We start from the raw sequence: 16,768 nt of genomic DNA, 5'->3' as shown, positions 1-16,768 counted from the left end.
ATAACTTCTTCTAAAATAAAGCTCTGAACGAGAAAACCTTTGTGATCAGTGAGATTTTGGTGTGAAGAAGTCCTGGAGTCTTGCCTCCAACTTGTTGCTGTGATCATGGCTGTATCCCTGCTCCGTGTCGTGGCCTGAGCTTAGTCACAGCTCGGGCCTGTGAGCCAGGAAAATGGCTTTGCATTGCAACAAGCTGTTAACCTCCTCAAGCTAATTACTCTGAAGACCATTTGAAAGAAGCGTTTTTTTAAAAAAACAAACGAACAACTTTAACGAAGCGGTTAGGAACCTTACACCTGAAGTTATGTCACGCAACTTTTTCTCACTCAACTTTCCCACCGTGGCTAACTTAGCTGGAAACACAGAAGCGCTGAAACAACTTCGCAATCAATCGTTTCTACTCACCCGCAGTTTGTCGGTTAGCAAGGAAAACTTGTGCGGTTATAAACGGGACAGTTACAGCGCCATGCAACCGGAATGCTGATACCTCCGGCGACTGTGAAGTCCAGGTTAGGAAGTCTTTAATCCAATTCTTTTTTTTTCCCTGTCGTCGGCCAGAGGAATCTTTCCTCGGTCGGTGTTATTATCATGGGCGGGGGAGAGAAGTAGAGCAGGGAGTTCCTGTCCCTCAAACAGGGAACTCAACAGGAAACTCCGCTCAGAGCTGCGCTGCTGGTCTCCTCCACTAGGGCAGGACGTGGAGCATAAAAGCAAAGTCAAAGGAATGTACAGTAAGGTCCTGCCCGAGGGTATGGGGGGTGATTAGTGCCAAAAGACAGCGTGCCCACCCACCCAACCACCACCACACACACACACAGCACAGATTTCTTTACAGAAATCCTCAATTAATTGTTATATTAAGTGAAATATAACAGAATTTGTATTATGTAAATACTTTACTGTATAATGTTGACGTTAAAAAATACAGTTTACAATTTGACATAGGTAGTTATATTTTCTAGATACTAATAGTAAGTTACAACCACTGCCAAAACTAAATAGAAGTAACAATAACCTAGTGATTATTTTGTTTTCAAATGGGATAAAAGGCTAATTGGCTTAAAGAACAACATGTATACAGGAAATCATAGTAAACATATATGAATACAGTTACATGAAATTAAATAAATAAAAAAATACAATGACCCTTGCGAAATTTAGTATAGTTAAAACAATGTTCACACATAATTTTAAAAAAACTTAATAATAATTAATCTATCTAATCTATTTATGTTCTAAATCACTTATTGAAGCAGGGCCATAATGCACAGAAAGTTGGGTACAATCTGGCAAACCCACATGAACAGTTGCACTCAGTCTTTGCGGTATGGAAGGAACCATGAGTGGGATCCTCAGGAAACCCACAGACAAAAGCCAAAAGAAAAAAAAAGCAAACTTCTGATGAGCCAAAACCCTTCTGTTGCCTATGAACAACAGTGCGAAGCACTGAGCCACTTACCCGCTGTTACTGAACTTTAAGATATATGAGGCTAATAGGATAAGTCTAATCTCCCTCATATACAATACTTAGTAATTAAAAAGGCATTATGTCTGTAATGATTAAGAAATGTGTACATTTACCTAAGGCTGTCGCTTTAATTTAAGCCGTACATCAATACAGCTTGTGCAACGAGACACAGTAATTTAATGTCACTATGAAAAGTGATTAAGTACACTTTTATCTGATGAGGCCCAGTTGACACAATGCCTTGACCAATCACTTCTGAGAAATCTGTAAATCACAGCTTGCCATAAGTCGCTGTCAGAAAAAGACCACACACTGACCACAGTTAATATTTTCATCAGGCTTTTTCCGGCTGCTACAGTGAAACCGGGTACAACAATAAACAGATTACTGTTATTAATGGACACTATTTCCTCATTGGAATGGAATTAACTAAGGTTAATATTCCTATAATTTAATTTCCACTTCTTACTGTACCTCAGTAAGGAATATACTTACATTATGCATTATCACAGACATGTAGTGACTTGAGGTTTTATCCAGAAAATTAAGTAAAATTGAATTCTGCTAAAAAATATCTAGAACTATGCAGTATGCATACCTATGCTATAAACTTGAAAGCCAACAGCAGAACCCACATGTGATATTTATTCCCAGGATTTTAAACAAATGTGTTCAGTTGTGTATTAGTTATTTTAAGGACTAAACACTGCTAAAACCAAGAGCTGAATAACAGAGCTGCATTAAAGAATATCAAACAAGAGAAACAATCTCGTTATTTTTCTCACAGTTTTATTATAAAGCAACAATATTGTATGTTGAACAACAAGGTCTATTGTTTAAGGTATACATATTATTAACAGTCAGAATAACATTACATGAAAAAACACCTTTACAAAATCTTTTAATTTTTATATAGAGGCTGATGTATGTTCACAAGAAGCTTGTTTGACTGTGGCTCTAAAAATCCACACATAATTGTCCAACATCACATTGTCCAAGTCCATCTCCACCAGTCAGAGCAGAGAGTGACATCATATATTGCACATCATGATGAACAATGACAGCAGCCAGAGGACACACAGTAGTGAGACGAGGGACCAAACAATGCAGTTCAGTCCATCACATCAAACAGACACGTGCGTGGTTCATCAGCACTGCTCAAAGCCTGCCATCAGCGAGAGGGCCAGAGACTCCACTGTACGAGGAGGAAGAGCAAAGAACGTCTGATTACTTCTTGTTATTATTCCTGTTTGTGCATAAGGTGTAACGTGAAGAATGTACAAGCAGAGAACCCAAGATGTAGTTTATTGAATATCAATTCAACAGAAGAATCGGTGCTACTTACAATGAGGGAAGGAGCCACGACATACAGCCTTATTCAGTATTGTCACAAGGAACATGTGACAGTTTTTAAAATCGGATTCCATTTTGTCAATGGACTCTATTCTGAAAGTGAAAGATAAACACAATATGTAGACAAATAGACTTGTCAAAAAAAAACTACAACAGCACAGAATTGCCATTTGGTGGTAAGTACATTAGGATGTGAATACCTACTGTAGGAGCCAAATTGGTTATTTTCTTTGTTCACAAGTATTGTATGCATTTCTGCCAGTAGGTGGCAGTATCTTGATTAGGCCATGGTTTGTATCTATATAGGGAGGTGGGTTAATCAGGGTAGTGGTGCACGCTGGGGAATCCACACAGTTTTTGACCGTGCCATGGTGTTACTTCTCAGGTCAGAATAATTGTTATGGTTAAAGTGAGTACCTTTGAGTTGACTGTATATAGACTAAATAAACCTGAAGTACAATCAGCAGTGTTTTGGACATTGGCTGTGTTATGCATTTACACCTGCATACACCTACACTGGCACGCGTACAAGCCAGTCAAACAACCAGCGTGCGCGGATAGTGACAAAGGGCCACTATACCTACCTCATACTCGCAATACAGCCACAAATATGACATTAAATGTAATATTTCTGTACTACTATTGCTTCTTGTCAGACACAAAATAGATTCCAAGTCACAACTTCTGTTTTCACTTCTCTCCACTTTAAAAGAAACTTCTTACTTCCAGGCTCCAAATCCAGCTTGCCATCGGTCAGAGAAGATGAGGACTAGATTGAGAACCTTCATTATTGCCTCCTTCACAAAACTGACCTGAGAAAACAGCATTGGACAACAGTGGATACATGAAGTGTGATATGTACATGTAGGAAGTTCAGCCTGTACAAGAAGTAATGTAACATAACAATATGAAATGGTGCAAAGATGTTACAGGTAAGTGGTGTGTATTAATTCACTGATCCATAAATGCAGACTCTTTTCTTTGATCGCTGCCTGCATAGTGAGGTTCCAGTGTAGCTTCAGCTAAGGAAAAGCAGTGTTGTTTACCTTCTCCCTCAGAAGGCAACGGTCATGAATTGTTGCCAGATATCTGTAATGTATCTTGATTAGCTGGTCCAGGTCCTTTGCTTCCTGTACTTGGTGCTGAAACTCCAGTCCTGTGCTGTGTAGAATCTGCCAAGACGCAATGTAGATGGATTGATCAGATTTGGGTACTTTCCTGATGTGCTTAAGTGCACCCAAAAATGTAACTGTTCAGAGCAGTCTTTTATTTTGCCTACAGGATGATATGATTTGAAAACTGGACCAATAGCAATCCAAGTATATATTATTTGGAAATAAAACCACATGTATGCCCCTTTAACAACACTCTAAAATACAAATAAGCACAAGCCAAAAAACATTTTGACATGTCCCAGCAGGAAAAGCAAAGTGTAAGTCGTAAAATCAACAATTGTACTGTTCTTACTAATGTCTACTGTGAAAAGATCCATTCCATGATTGGTCTCACCCTGGTTGTGATGTAGTTGTGAAGGCTGTTGACAAAGTGCATCAATTTGACCCGCAGCAGACACATTCGGTGAATCTGCTGATTTATTGGCTCTTTGACCTTCACTTCCTCAGCCAGAGCGCTCTCCAGTTTCTTAGTGACATGTATGAAATCTGTAAGAAACAACATATATTTCACATATCGAAAATAACATCATGAAAAATTACAGGTGACATTCTGCACATCCTGGCGATATTCATACACGATCAAGTTTTTTTTTCATATGTATCAATCAACAAGCTTTATTTGGGAAACTGATTTTAAAGAGCCACCTAAACTCATACCGCTGAATCGAAGTGTGTCCAAACTGTATTTGGCCCATTTGATCTGCAGCAGGAGAAGAAACACTTGATTGTAGATCTTCTGACACTCAGAGCTGATGACAATGTCAACAGGCCAGGGAACCTGAGGAGAAAAAAATGAGTACATTTCAACATGGCAGCTTCACAGATCATGAACAAAATGTCAGCTAATACATTAACATTGCTTACCTTGTAACTTAGAGTAAGCACCTCTAGATTGTTCACAGGATGCTTCTTCCTGGCAGGGTCAATAGTCTCCAAGAAGACTGACAACCTATAAAATATGAAATGATGGATGAACATAGTGACAAAAATAAATGAACCTCTTATTCATCATTACACACCTTTCATCTGATTTCTCAGTAATAAAATAAAAGGAATACCTGCTGCTGTCCTCAGGGTGGCGCTGTCCAACTGCCTCCTGCAGCTGAACATTAAGAAAAGACAGCTGCTGCCAGCTCTCCTTCTCCTGCACCTTGTCAAAGATGGCTGTGTAAAAGTCATACATGGTGTCTCCAGCTTCCAGCAGGAAGTAGTTCCTCATGGCTTGGAGGTATTCCAGCAGCCTGTGGACATATCATAGATCTTAAATGCTCTACATGCAGAAAAGAAAAAGTCCTCACTTACAGAATCCCAAGAGTGACACTCACTTGTAATCTTTTTTCAGAGTTTTCATGAGGTTCCCACAGCACTCGATGTACCTCCGCTCGATGTGGGGGTAGAGGCAAGAGCGCAGGGTGAGCTCGAATGTTTGGCAAGTGACAGATTGAGACGAACGATCCACAATGAAATCACCTCCGGAGAAACGCTCATGGAAATCACTCTGCTCCAAGTACAGCCTGAGGGGGAACACAGGCCAGAGTTACCGCAGATTTTAAGAACTCTCTGGATTTACCAATGCAATTCTGCAATATAATCGCTTTAAAATTTCATTGTGTCTGGACAGTACCACTTGAGAGATTATAAATCCATCAGTTGCAAAAAGGCATTATATAATGACGGCTACACTGAAGCCCTAAGCCTTGTTCTTGAACAGATAACAACTGTTAAGTGTTTTTAGCTTTGACATTCTGCCATTTTAAATTTGTTTCAATGTTTATGTCTAAGCAGTACAAAGGTTAGTCTAATTGTCATTTCAGTGTAGTAGTTGCTGCCTACCTGGCAAAGTTGATGGCCAACAACGGATCATGGACGTCTTCAATCTCCAGGTGCTGTGCTATGATGGACTGCATCTTTATAAGGCTCCTCTTTGTGGCCTGTTGTTCAGTTACTGTGTCGGTGGGCGACTCCTCTTGGCTGCGAAGGCGTGACTGCACTGACTCCAGAAACAGTGTGTACAAACTTTTCCTCTCAGCATCTGCAATGAAACCATTTTGACAAAAAAAGCAACACTTCTTTGGTAAGTGGAAAAAAAAAGGTGTTGAGGTGCACAGAACAACAAACACTGACCTCTGGAGGATCTCTCGGATTGTTCAGCCTCCTTGCAGTCCAGATTTTTGAGCAGCTGCATGGACTTCCCAGCCATGATGATCTGTTTGAGGACAGGTTTGAGGAAGGACACCATAGTGAGCTGCCTGTTGCTGGAGCCCTCCCCTCCGGAGCTGCCGCTGGCTGCGTCGTTCAACTTCTCCTCATTCTCCACTGTCTCAGACACACTGTATAGCGTGTAGGTGGCATACCAGAAGTCCCTGTGGTTCACTGCAACATCTTTGTTCCTGAGCAAATGTCTCTGTTAGTTGATGCAATGTAGTCACCCAAAACTTACATTAGAAAGTCACGTTGTTTTTATTCAGTCTCTGCTACATACCTCTGGATGATGAACTCCTTGGCAGGATCAAACAGGTGGCCGTGAACAATCCATTCATCCACGATCTCCAGATATGGTCTGACTGTCTCTGTCCATAGAGAAAATAACAGGGCCACCTAGCAAGGGAGGACAACACACAGGAATGATGAGACATTCATATTTTTTTTCCTTGTTAAGATCCATGAATTCCATTTTTGTGTTGACTTCACTAAATTTAACACTTTGAACAAACTCACTGCTTGTTCTGATGCTTCCCCAACACTGTCATACTCAATGATAGCTTTGTACAGGGTGTTGAGCAAGTGAGAGGCCCGCACAACATTCGGGGTCTCAGGGGGCACTTCGGCGACCCCTGTACAGAAGACCTTGTGCAGCACTTTGATCTGTGCCAAGTGAGGGTTGAGTCGCTCCAAAACTGCCGACAGGGTGAGCGTCTCATCTGCAAGAGAGGATAACACATCAAACACCGGCTGACATGGGAACTAAAACCCTCATTGGTCAAATACTCACAGCTAAGGCTGGGGATGAATGTTCAACACTGAACAGGGCACAGCAGGTGGGTAGGAAACACGACAGAATGTCATGATAGCTCACACATCAAAATATTCAGTTTTCAGTATGTAGAAATCAGTCAACTTGCTGGAAACCAAAAACTGACTTTTCAGAGGAGAACTTGTGTGCTCCTCGTCATGGTTCCAAAACTTCTCTTAGAAGCTAGTGATATGACAATTTTAGATGGAGACTGATCTTGAAGGAAACATGCCAAAATATGTTCAATGATCAATACTGATATTCAGTTTGAAAAGCATCCCAGGAATGACTGAAGTCTGAAGACAAGACACCAGAGGGTTTATTAGTTAAACTTCGGAATACAGTTTAACATAAAAAAAAAAAAATAGAATGACATAACGTAAACATTTAACTGTGCAAACATGGCTCGATTTAGAATATATTTTGTGTTTTATGAGATAAGAATAGATAAAGCAACACCCAGGCTAAATGTAAGCATTAAACTTCTCAAACATTCTTTACCCGTCTTTACAAAACAAGGTAGCCTATTAAAATCCAAACCATTTCCCTAGAATTGATGTTGTCTTTCCTTGTTTGTCAACTACGTCCTCAGCAGTTTGGCATAAAGTATGGTTGTGTAAAACAAACACAGTTTTATTGTTTGGTTTTTTTTGAGCCAGACTGCCCATACCTACTGCACACCTCACGTTCAAGGACATCTATTGGCAGCAGCCTCTGACATGACATGGAATTTCAGGAAACAGCAGCTAGTGTGAGTGATCAGGATAATTGAAATGACATAAAAATTAGATCTTGCAGGTACTTGCCATTGCATATGAGCTCTCTCTCAATCGTGGTCAGCTCCTCTTTGAAGCCGGTAAAGTATTTGTTGAGTGCCCACACAAAGGCCTGGTAGGTCCTAAAGGGAGGCTCAGAGCCCTTCTTGGAGCTGTGGGAGGAACCAGAACCTGGTGGGCATGGCTCCGAGCTGTACCCCGTCACCTCATCTATGAACTTCTGCAGCCTGAATACTGCCTGTCCGTACCCAGCAATATGCTCCAGTACAGAGCGCAGACAGTTCTGCAGCACACAAAGAGAACAGAATGTGATTCCCACAGCAGAGAGAAGACACATTCATCAAGATATAATACAAGCAATTTTCCACTTACACTGGTCAGATGGGTCACCACCACGTTGTTCCTTACTGACACCTTTCCATCATGGTGTTGGAATATAAAGTGTTTCTTTACCCCAGACAGAAGCCTGCAACATAACACTCACACAGCTAAATTTTATTGTAAAACAATGTGCTAATATGACCCTGTACATAAATATTTGTCTTTAATCAAACAAGGGCTAAAATGTTTGGAGATCTTATTGATATTAAAAGATCAAACTTGTGACAAAGTAAGAGACCAACTTCTTTATAAGTCTGAACATTTAGGACAGTCACACACCATAGTATCACTATATCTTACCACAGTGTCTCCCGTATTACTTGGGTCTCCGTGACAAAGGCCTTTTCTTCTGGCAAATACAGTGGATCTGTGTTATACAAGTGCTGATCCCTAGGAAGAGAGACACTGATGTAAATATCTTTCATCATTTCAACTCAAAAATAACTCCAAAGTGAACTTCTATGTTTCTCAGCCAAAATATTTGTGGATTAAATCAGAATCGGACTCTTCAGGCGAATGTAATTAAAAAAAATTATGAAAAATTATTAAAAGTATGTAGTATCAGTATTTTGCTATTTTACAGGCCACTTAATTATTCTAAGACTGTCATACTGAAAATGTCGATGTAGGTTCTTAGTACTCCGGTTGCCTTCGTTTCTAGCACTTCAACTCATACTGAAAATGTAACTTGTAAATGCATTTGGCTGATATGGCTGGTATTTATCAGATATTGGTACCAGCTTTAAAAGAACAAAACCTAGCATTTAATAAAGAGTCAACAAAAAATACATACATACAATATATGACAATAGTCATAATGCAACTAAAATCATGAAAGAATCATATTTTGAGAAAAATCAGAAACAAAAAAAGTACTACTGTTAGGACAACAAACTCAAAATATCATGAAAAGAACTTTGTGTGTTTGTGTGTCTTTTTATTATTACCAGATACTGGAACATAGCAAACAGGTGAGAGCAGTTTGGAGTCTTACCACACATTGAGCAAGTTGGAGTGTAAATGCAAGCTGTGAGGGAAACGAGGTGCATGAGCCACCCAGTATGGTGTCACCACATGCTGTTCAAGCCAGGCACGGGCGTCAGGCTCACCCACTGGAAACACATACGCTGGAATCATCTTCATATTCAAAAGTATCATCAGTGTAGTCACAAGAATTCTTGCATTGGTCCTGTCTCAGTTTCACATTATTCTAAAAATCATAAAGGCTTCCATAATCTAGTTTTCATTATTTTGTCATGTTGTTGTTTGAAACATTCGCACCTGTCCATGTGACTGGGACTGTCTTATTGCTGTTGTCCTGGTCTTCCTGCGGCGTTCTGTCCAACTGGATGCCAGAGTCTTCTCTACTGATTGGCTGCTGGCTGTCATCGTCTTCACTCTCCTCCTCAGACCACTCCTAAAAACCAGTAAAGACTGATTTATTTTTGGTGGACTGCTTACTTTATTGCAGCTTGACAGCTCCTACACACCCATCACAAGACTGTACTCCTAGGTCAGGTGGTGGACTGGACCTCCTCTGGGACTGTGTGGCCTGTGCAGACTGTGCCAACGTCTCCCTCACTCTGGAGTTAATTTTGTTGCAGCTTTATGTTACGTTTATATAAACTGTTAATGTATTGTATTGCTGTGCCAGTTTGGATGATGCTTGTATATTATGTTGTTGTTCCTTGACAGTGACTATAAAGTATAAAGTATATATTCTTATTAGCACATGACATTCTGTGACAGGTTAGGATTTACTCACAGGGGTGTCTGGGTATGGTCCAGTATCAATGTCCTCACCCTCCATTAGATATTTAGCCCAGTCAAAGTTGTCCTCTTGTTCTGCAGACACAAGATAAAGCAATAAAGAGCACAATGAACATCTTAGGTGTTTTAAAACTATTTTAATACTTTCATAAAAGAAACATCAGCTCACCAGCCTCCTTGACCCTGGGTCTCTCAGTAAAGTCTGTGTTTGAGGGGGACCCCGATAAGAAGAGCAGCAGTGACAGTACGCTGTAGTGTACATGAGTCTGCAAAATCAAAATAAAACAGAAAACTTATGTCTTCAGAACAGTGAAATTTTGGCCTCTGGAAACGCAGGCTCACTGCTCTACTGACTTCATTTTCTATCAGCCCATGTCAGAGCCATACCTTTGTTCCATCTGTATTAGGTAAAGGTGAGTTCAGGAACTCTTCAGTCAACCTCATCCAGCTTTCTGCTTTACTCAAGTCTGAGTGGACCATGAGCTTTTCATAGATTCTGGAAAACACAGCCGAATACGAATGCATTAAACTGAGAGTATTATGCAAAAGACCTAGTGCAATATATGGGAAAATGGAAAAGATCTTCCTAATCACAAAATTAGTCACATCAGTCACAGTTTGGGGAAGGTTCTTAAAAATGCAACATTCATTGACCGACGTGTTATGAATAATATAAATGTTGGTGGACTCCTTATATTCAATTAAAAATGATCAGGCCTGAAGAAAACATCTACAATGTGAGACTCAGTGAATGAAGTCAAACAGATGACGTTGATATGCAAAACGTTGACAGCAGTACTTACTCATTACAATGGAAAAAAATAATTGATTTAAGACTCACTCACCCACTTATACTGCGTTGGACTTTATGGCTGTCCACGTCCAAGTAACGATGAAACCTGTCAAGATACGAGACCATTACTAGCATCAATTTTGATGGCTAACGTTTGTTACATGTTAGCAGCTGACAAGCTAGCTCTCGTGCTGTCAATGACTGAATCACCTGAAATTCGACCAGGCGAATTTAATGGCCAGCTGAAAATTCTGGTCGTCCTCATCCTCGACCCCGCTGACACATCTTATCAACTTCTTCGTTTCTCTTTCCGTCTCCTTTTCGAAGGTGCTCCAGTGTGCCATGTTGATGTTAACAGTGGCGCAGCATTTAGCGTGCCGTTACAAGCATGTACATGTCAGGCTCGAGGTTAGCCTGGTGACTCTGCGATTCTGCAAGCTAGCAGAGTTACCTGTTAGCACAAACAAGAAAATGTTGGCTAAACGATGCTATTTATTGCAAAGGGACGACAGCTTTCACTCCATTGATTCATCGGTACCGCGCGGTTTGCCACCGAAAACAAACAAGGACAAGTGCGCATGCGCTGAATCAATCCGAAGGTAAAACTCGTGTTCTAATTTTGTTGTGTTTTAATGTAAAATCTCGTGTTTAAAAAAAGTCGACTTAAACAACGAAATTGTTCAACATCTGAATGTAATGTCAACTAAATACAAGGGAACGCTAATTTCTTACTAATCTCCCATAATCCATTGCACTCCAATAATGTTACGGTAGGTCGTTTCCGTTAGAACCTCTTTCCTTCTATGCTCTTTGAGATTTACTATTTATTAGTACTATTCCTCGCTCGCTGCCCAACATATTTTATAACGATTTCACAAAAAAATACAAACTACTACTTGTAACCGTATTAAAACAATTATTTCGCCGACCTACTGCGTACGTCTGAAAAAGATGAAGAAATAATCTTGTGTTTTGTCTTTAATGGGGCGTGGTTAATACCCCCTTACACACACACACACACACACGTACACACACACACATAACTTTACTGAAGCGACCACAGCGCACACAAAGCGCTGTGTCGTCCTCAAAAAGCTATCCAGCCCCTCCCGGCGAAAGGAAATGAAGAGGAGGCTACATAAGAAATACTTGATTTTGATCCTGGCATATTCAGGTTTACTTTTGCTAATCCCGTACGTGTTAGATTACCGGGATAAATCCGTTCAACACGCGAGCCATGGACTGCCGCAGCAACAACTCAGATGCCCAGATTTGGAGAACACAGTGGCGCTGCTGTGGGATAACGGTTACAAACTTAACGGGAGCGACGCGACAGAGCACGCCACCAACAGGAGCCAGTCTCGGATACACATCTACTTGCATGCCACATGGAGGACTGGCTCCTCTTTTCTGGGGGAGTTATTCAACCAACACCCGGATGTTTTTTACCTGTACGAGCCAATGTGGCACATATGGCAGGCTCTGTACCCGGGAGATGCTGCCAGTCTCCAGGGCGCAGTGCGGGACATGATGAACGCCCTTTACCGCTGCGACTTCTCCGTCCTCAAACTTTACGCCGGCTCACAAAATATCACCACGTCGTTCATTTTCGGATGGAAGATGAACAAGGTGATATGTTCGGCGCCGCTGTGTGATGCGCACAAGCGCCACGAAATAGGACTGGTGAAAGAGGACCAGTGCGCCAGGTGCCAAAAGCGGGACATTAGGGAGTTAGAGAGGGAGTGTAAGAAGTACCCCGTGATGGTGATCAAAGGAGTCCGCGTTTTGGACCTGAGCACGCTCGTTCCTTTGATGAAAGACCCGGCAATAAACCTCCAGATCATTCAGCTCTTCAGAGACCCGAGGGCCGTGCACAACTCACGCCTGAAGTCCAAACAGGCCCTGGTGAAGGAGAGCATTCAGGTGCTGAGGAGTAAGAAGCAAACCGACAAGTATAAGCGGCTCCTGGTGCCGAGCAGCAAGGTGAACCGGGCCGAGAGCTACGTCTCCAGCGCCATGGAGCTCATCTGTGATAACTGGCTCAGTGACATGATGCTGGTGATGAACGCGCCTCCGTGGGTGAGGAGAAACTACCTACGCATCCGCTACGAGGATCTGGTTCTGCACCCCATGGTGGAGCTGCAGAGGCTCTACCGCTTCTCGAACCTGTCCACCTTCCCCGCTCTGGAGAAGTTTGCGCTGAACATGACGCACGGTCAGGGCTATTCGTCAGACAGGCCCTTCCTGATATCATCTAGGGATGCAAAAGAGGCTATTTATGCCTGGAGGGAGCGACTCAACGTTGAGCAGATAAATCAGGTGGAGGCCTACTGCAGCGAAGTCATGAGGCAGCTGGGGTACCAGAAAAACAGCGTGGAAAAAGCAACATGAGGATGTGCCACGAGGAATCGAGAAATGGGTTGAGGTATGAGACCACACTAAAGGGGGTTTACTGAAGAGCAGATTTAGACTGAAATAAGTACATGTCTTAGTGTGTGGAGCAAAGCAGAATAGACAGGTTGCATAGACGTGTGTTTTAAAACTATGCTTCTGTCAGCACAGGAAGTTAGTGGTTTAACAAAAACAACCTTCAGGTTTACTGCTGTGCTCTGACAAAACCCTGACCTATGACCTCTTTCTGACTGAGGCAAATTAAAAACCGAGCATCCTTATGTTGAGCAGCAGCGGTTTCATTTGACACTGCAGACACAGACAGACAATTCTTGATTTGGCACAAACTTACACGAATGTGATGTGGAAACCTGAAGCCTCCAAGAGAGCATTATGCTGTAATTTTAACAGTTTTTAACAAGATATTTATTTGTTGTTGAAAACCATAGCAGGTGCAAATTATTTTTCAAAGTAAAGTATTTTTATGTGTTAGAAGAAGCCCCAAGGAATCCTTACATTTCATTTGACTGAATGTGATTTTGCTTGTGTATGTATAGTGACTTAAATGAAATCCACCTGTTGATGGGGATGATTTTTAAGTGTTCTCATTACAGTTCCACCTCATTATCTATTAACTGTACAGATCAGGAAATCATGGACTCTGTTCTTGTGTTGTAAATACCACTGAGAACCTGTTAATCTTTTCCTTCTTACCAGTTAATGAATCACATGGTAAATTTGGCATTCCACCTCTGTCCTTTGAGCACAAGTGACACCACTGTAACTGATTCTTATAGCTATCAGAGAGGGACAGTCGCATAAATATTTCTCCCTCCTTAATGGAAGACTGATCTGCTGTTTAATAGTGGCCTCATTGTTTTCTCCCTGGCAATGCTGGGTCCTCTCATGGATAGCGGGGGGGGCTGGCAGGGAGTCTGTGGGCCTCAGACTCTCCTGTCAAGAAGGGGATCATTGTGTAGGGCTGTCCATGACGGGATAGAGCTCCCAGGGTTACCAGCAGCCTGTCACCACCAGCTCTCACAAGCAGACCCTTTGGAGCTGGGCTGCCTGAAAGCCGCCAGCATGGATCAGAAACAGGGTGGGAGGTAGTGGGTGCCTCTTATTGCACTGCCTCCACCCTGACACTAGCTCTGATTGAGCTTTTGATGGGGGTCACTTTATTACTTTAATCAATAAAGTATATCTATATATCTATCCTGTTCAACATGTTTGTGGTCCTCGTGCTCTGTACACCTTTCACTGTGCAGATATGCCATAACCTAAGGGTTCTATTCTAATCTTCAGATGTTTTTCTCTCTTCTAGGGGCCTGGAATCGGAGGTTGAAGGCAAAAGGTGGAATAACAAAACAAGCAGCTGGAATGTGGCCCACTGGGAGCTCGCAAGCATGGCTCTTGGGTTGTTTTCCTTCAGCCAAGCCAGGTCGATGAACTGGAGAAAACTCTTCCAAGTGGAAAGAGAAGCCAATCACAGACAGATGAATTTGATACAGAGGGAAGGCAGCTTACTTGTACAGTGTGACCCGTTTAACACCAGCAGGGTCAGTGCAGATAGAGAGAATGTGAGAGAGGACATAAACCTGAAGAGAGTGATGAGATAGGTTTGCGCTGCCGTTGCACTGGCCTGTCTCTACTGTCCTGTCCTTTTTAGTAGCACTAATCCTTCCACAAATCCCCTGCAGTCGAGAACCAAGATGGGTCCTTCTTGGGAGAGGACTGCCAGGATCCAGTGTGGCAGCATCAGGTTCACCTGCACAACTTATCTTTCCAGTCCTATGGCTAAGCGTGGCAGTAATCTCAAGCATTACTGATACTTAACTGCAGTCGGCTTACTAACAATGCCAGTGTAGATGCTTTGAGAGGAGAAACTAGAGTATTTTCTGGAAAAGAGGTCTGACTGAGGACGTATTGTTCCTCCCCCGGCCCCTCAGGAATCCAGACAGCTGCAGCATCTCTACTGACAAAACACTCACATGGGTGTGAAATTCTCTAATATCCTGTGGACATGTCTTGGAGAGCTGCCTCTCTCTACTGCAAGTGAACTTTATAGCAGGTTTTCTCAAACACAACAGGCGGTACTTATTCATACTGTATACTATTCTTAGTGTCTTTAGTTTTTGTCTCAAATATTGTAAAATGCTGTGACATTCCTCCGGTTGCAGATTCGTTGAGGAGGGGTAAAAAGTCTACTAGCATCCACGTGTTCAACTTTAGAAGTTGGTTCTGTAATAATTGTTGTGGGTGAAATGCCTGATGAAGTTCTCTTGTCAAACAAACAACTAAGACCATTTAAACTGACTTCAATAAAAAGTTAATAAAAACTAGCAAAGAATCTCCTTAAGAAGATACGTGCAATTGCTGTACATCATTTGTATTATGTTTTAATGTGTTGCAGTATACAACTTTAATTCTACATGTGCAAGTCAGTATGAGTAATTGTAATCTAATGAAGTGCATTTCAGAGTGCAAACGTCCTTTGATGGCATCTTAGACCAAAATTAACACAATGGATGTCTCATAATTTGGCAGTTTTTATTAACATGTTGACATGCAAACCATGGCAGGTAGAACCAGGGAGCCAGTTGCTACTACAACAGGTGCACATACTGACAATTGAGCTACATGTAAATATAGCCAGCAAGACAACTGACAGCACAACAGTCTGAAGATAGAGTGCACATGAAGGTTATAGAGGAGTCCCGCCTGTGTCCTCTGCTTGAGGTCAAGTGCCAAACTCCGCTCATTTATTTGCCTGCAGCAACCAGTTCAGTCAGCCACGATGTCACTCTCCATAAAGTGCTCCCCCGTCTCTAAGAAATACTTTCAGTTTGTTTTTCTTTTTCTGCACAATGTTAGTCAATACAGCAGCAATTGTAGGGAAATTCTCAACAGGAATGATCAAAAATCCAGAGATAACATATCTGCTGTTAGTTATGCTGTATGTATCTGGTGTATCTGTGTATCTGAAGGCTGTGTAACCTTTACATGCCACAGAAGAGCTAGTGTGAGCACCAGTTCAAGTAACAGAATGATTTATTCAGAATCCGGAATAAGTGAACATTTTATTGCCCTAGATACAGACAAACTTTGCTATCATCACACTGTTAAAGGGGATGTGAGACAGAGAGCACAGCCTCACATTTATTCTCAATGCAGCTAGAATTTAAATGACCTAATGTGCATGCAGCTTGACAACAGCTTATATAACTAGATTCATTTCCTCTTTGAGATCCCCAGTGAGCAATCAAACTTGTGCAGGGCTTCTCTTTTATTTGAAGTCCTCAGATTCAATTTAGGCAAACGAGTCTCTAACACCTGCCCTGTATACTGATACATAAAAGAGGCAGCCAATGTGCGCAGTCAAGGGAGAAAACAAAAGGAGACACTTGCTGTGTGGTGAATTTAAAATGGGCAGTGGTTCAGATGTCTAGACGTGGTAAAAGGAACACAAAATGTGCCAGTCCCCGGAGAAAAAAAACAACTGAAAAACCTCCTCCTACTCCCAGAGAGAGTTGTTGTTTCCACCATCTGCTCCGCCAGCCCTGTGGGACTCTGGAAACCTACCATTTACAACAATTGGATGAGAGCCAAGTATAAGGAAATAATATGTACATGAGCCACTATTTCTCT

The 16,768-nt window shown here is 41.8% G+C and overlaps 3 protein-coding genes across 3 annotated transcripts in view; 1 reads left to right on the top strand and 2 right to left on the bottom strand.

The window, feature by feature from the left end:
• cyfip1 (cytoplasmic FMR1 interacting protein 1) overlaps window positions 1–677 on the bottom strand; it is a 30,438-nt gene extending 29,761 nt beyond the window's left edge. The window contains exon 1 of the mRNA XM_046390825.1: window positions 406–677. The gene's annotated coding sequence lies outside the window, so the exon portion shown is untranslated. The remainder of the gene's footprint in view (window positions 1–405) is intronic.
• Window positions 678–2,253: 1,576 nt separating this feature from the next.
• On the bottom strand, window positions 2,254–11,452 carry tubgcp5 (tubulin, gamma complex associated protein 5). The gene is made up of 23 exons (XM_046391288.1): window positions 10,940–11,452; window positions 10,782–10,835; window positions 10,324–10,432; window positions 10,106–10,202; window positions 9,932–10,011; window positions 9,448–9,583; window positions 9,161–9,278; window positions 8,467–8,556; window positions 8,158–8,251; window positions 7,816–8,068; window positions 6,715–6,917; window positions 6,479–6,594; window positions 6,121–6,386; window positions 5,830–6,028; window positions 5,322–5,510; window positions 5,055–5,237; window positions 4,861–4,945; window positions 4,654–4,774; window positions 4,331–4,482; window positions 3,868–3,993; window positions 3,545–3,633; window positions 2,814–2,914; window positions 2,254–2,663 (listed from the first exon to the last, which is right to left on the bottom strand). The coding sequence occupies exons 1-23, from the start codon at window positions 11,071–11,073 to the stop codon at window positions 2,617–2,619; spliced, it is 3,042 nt and encodes a 1,013-aa protein (XP_046247244.1). The 5' UTR covers window positions 11,074–11,452; the 3' UTR covers window positions 2,254–2,616.
• A 245-nt stretch (window positions 11,453–11,697) lies between these two features.
• Window positions 11,698–15,474, top strand: chst7 (carbohydrate (N-acetylglucosamine 6-O) sulfotransferase 7). Its single transcript, XM_046391293.1, has 2 exons — window positions 11,698–13,154; window positions 14,445–15,474. Exon 1 carries the CDS (start codon window positions 11,852–11,854, stop codon window positions 13,118–13,120), a length of 1,269 nt encoding a protein of 422 aa, XP_046247249.1. The 5' UTR covers window positions 11,698–11,851; the 3' UTR covers window positions 13,121–13,154; window positions 14,445–15,474.
• Window positions 15,475–16,768: the final 1,294 nt, after the last annotated feature.

This window comes from Scatophagus argus, chromosome 6, assembly GCF_020382885.2.
Source record: "Scatophagus argus isolate fScaArg1 chromosome 6, fScaArg1.pri, whole genome shotgun sequence".
NCBI lineage: Eukaryota > Metazoa > Chordata > Actinopteri > Scatophagidae > Scatophagus > Scatophagus argus.
This window is presented reverse-complemented; position numbering and strand designations above follow the sequence as displayed.